Genomic DNA, 2306 nt, shown 5'->3' with positions numbered 1-2306 from the left:
GTTCAGACTCAGAGGCACAGGGCACTTAGGAAAGTTAATGTTTGTATCACACTCTTTTAGAAATGTTATAAATGTTTCATGATAATTAGAACTAATTGTGACAACAATTATTTTTAAGGAAGAGCAAATACAAAAATGCATGTTTGATTTTAATTATACAATTCCTATGTTTGTCTTTCATTTGCCATTAAATATCATATCTAATCTTCTGAGGACTTAAAATGTGTTTATATGAAGAAATTTCATATTGGAATATCATGATAATAAGAAAAATTCTCCAGGTCTAACAAAACATATATTAGTGTCTAGTACAGGCACAAAATAAAAGTTCGATTCAATAAAAACTTAGAAAATGTTGAGAATTATTACCACTTTTTTTCATAAGAGCCCAATTTCAACATAAATGCACTTTCATATTTATTTCATTGATTTTTATGTAATGGATCAGAAGATTTAGGTAAGATTATTATGCTATAGTGTTAGATGTTTCAGTTTGTTTCCGTGTAATGAGTAATAAGCTGTGATAAGCACCTGGGTTTTTTCCATACTTATTGTCGCAGAAGTTATTTTTACTCAAATGCTTAATAAATATGTTCTTTAAATTATGTCCTTGTCTTCCTCTTGCTCTCCCTCCCCAGCAGTCTCCAGGATGACTTTAGGGTCCAAGTGAGTCTGGAATGCTGAAAAAAATCTACTATTGTTACACATCCATTATCTGAAAGATGTAGCAGGTTAAGGTGAGTATAAATTCACTTATTCTCCATCTTTGGAATATTTTAATTTAAAAGGTTCTGAGTTTTCTATATTTTGGGATTTTTACTTAAATTATTCTGTCTTATTTAATTTTAATAACTCAAGACAGTAAAATAATTGTTGGTACTTATTTATAACAATTTTGTTGCAAATGGGACCACACTATTTATATTGGTAGATAGACTAGATAAACAAATAGGTAGATAAACATAGACATATACATATTTTAAAGAATTTCTGCAAATCCCTCACAGGTTAATTTCCCAAAACACTTTGTTTTAAATACTCCAATTTTTAGTGGAAAAATTATAAAAATATAAATTTTGTATATATATATATATGCTGAAATAAATTGTACAAATAGATATAGATTTATATATCTGGTTTTGGTCAATATTTATGGGTGAAAAACATATATTTAACATACACTTTTGTTAAAATGATGTATAAGAAAAATATCTAGTTATTATATATATAATATTATATATATATATATATATATATATGACCTCTTGAGCATGAGGGACAACTCGAATTCCTTTTGGCGGCATATTTGAGCTCGTCGAGTAGACATCATGAGCAAAGCTCACCCTCCCGATTTGAATAAATTTATGGACAAGAAGTTATCATTAATATTAAATGGTGGCAGACATGTCCAAGGAATATTGAGGGGATTTGATCCCTTTTTGAATCTTGTGATAGATGAATGTGTGGAGATGGCAACTAGTGGGCAACAGAACAATATTGGAATTGTGGCAATACAAGGAAATAGTATCATCATGTTAGAAGCCTTGGAAGGAGTATGAACAATGGCTGTCTTCACCAGAGAAATCAACTGCTTCCACGTGACCCCTCTCCACATTTTACTACGATGAAAATTGGGTCGTGTACATTTTCTTACTGAACTTTTTTGTTACATAAACTTCTGTAATAGTCAAAAAAAAAAGAAGAATTTCTGTAGATACCTTGAAAATCAAGGACACATACAGTTCAAAGAACCTTGATTAAAAATAGAGGAAATAGTTTGCCAACTGAAAGAGGTATCACGGAAGTTCAAAAAGTTCAACTTTGAGGAAGTTTACCAAATGAGTTGCAAGGTCTTACATAGAGACATGTATTATTTTGCCAAGGTTGGATTGTGTTGTATTCAGAGTGGAAATACAGTTTCTTAACATAAACAGGTACAGCACAGGTGTTTAGGAAAAAAAAATACTCTTAATGACATAAAAAATGGTAATTATATTTTAGCCATTAGGGGTTATTTTTTTTTCTTGTTGCAAGGGCTCCAGAAGTTGGAATCTAGATTAATTCAAGTAATTTTCTTTGCTCTGGAAAACTGTTCATGTAGCTGGCAGTTAGCTTTTTCTCACCAATTAAATATTATATGTCTCAAATACAGTTGATTGTGTATATTTGAATTTCAGTTAATTGGTCAATTCTTGCCAGAGGTTTTGCATCTTTTAGTTATTCAGAAGAATAAATTTTCCACAAAGCAGTGCCATAATATATTATATAACTCTTTTACAACTTAACACATTATTTTATATAATTTT

At 29.9% G+C, this 2306-nt stretch overlaps 1 protein-coding gene across 1 annotated transcript; it reads left to right on the top strand.

Annotated features, from left to right (window-relative positions):
• Positions 1–1328: 1328 nt before the first annotated feature.
• LOC309961577 (small nuclear ribonucleoprotein G-like) lies at positions 1329–1680 on the top strand (the record flags this gene model as incomplete). The annotated part of the gene is made up of 1 exon (XM_082838998.1): positions 1329–1680. The coding sequence occupies one exon, from the start codon at positions 1329–1331 to the stop codon at positions 1557–1559; it is 231 nt and encodes a 76-aa protein (XP_082695124.1). The 3' UTR covers positions 1560–1680.
• Between the last annotated feature and the right edge of the window lie 626 nt (positions 1681–2306).

Source organism: Leucopleurus acutus, assembly GCF_964270905.1.
Source record: "Leucopleurus acutus genome assembly, chromosome: 5".
Classification (NCBI taxonomy): Eukaryota; Metazoa; Chordata; class Mammalia; order Artiodactyla; family Delphinidae; genus Leucopleurus; species Leucopleurus acutus.
Note: the sequence above shows the minus strand (reverse complement) of the source record. Positions and strands in the feature narration are given on the sequence as shown.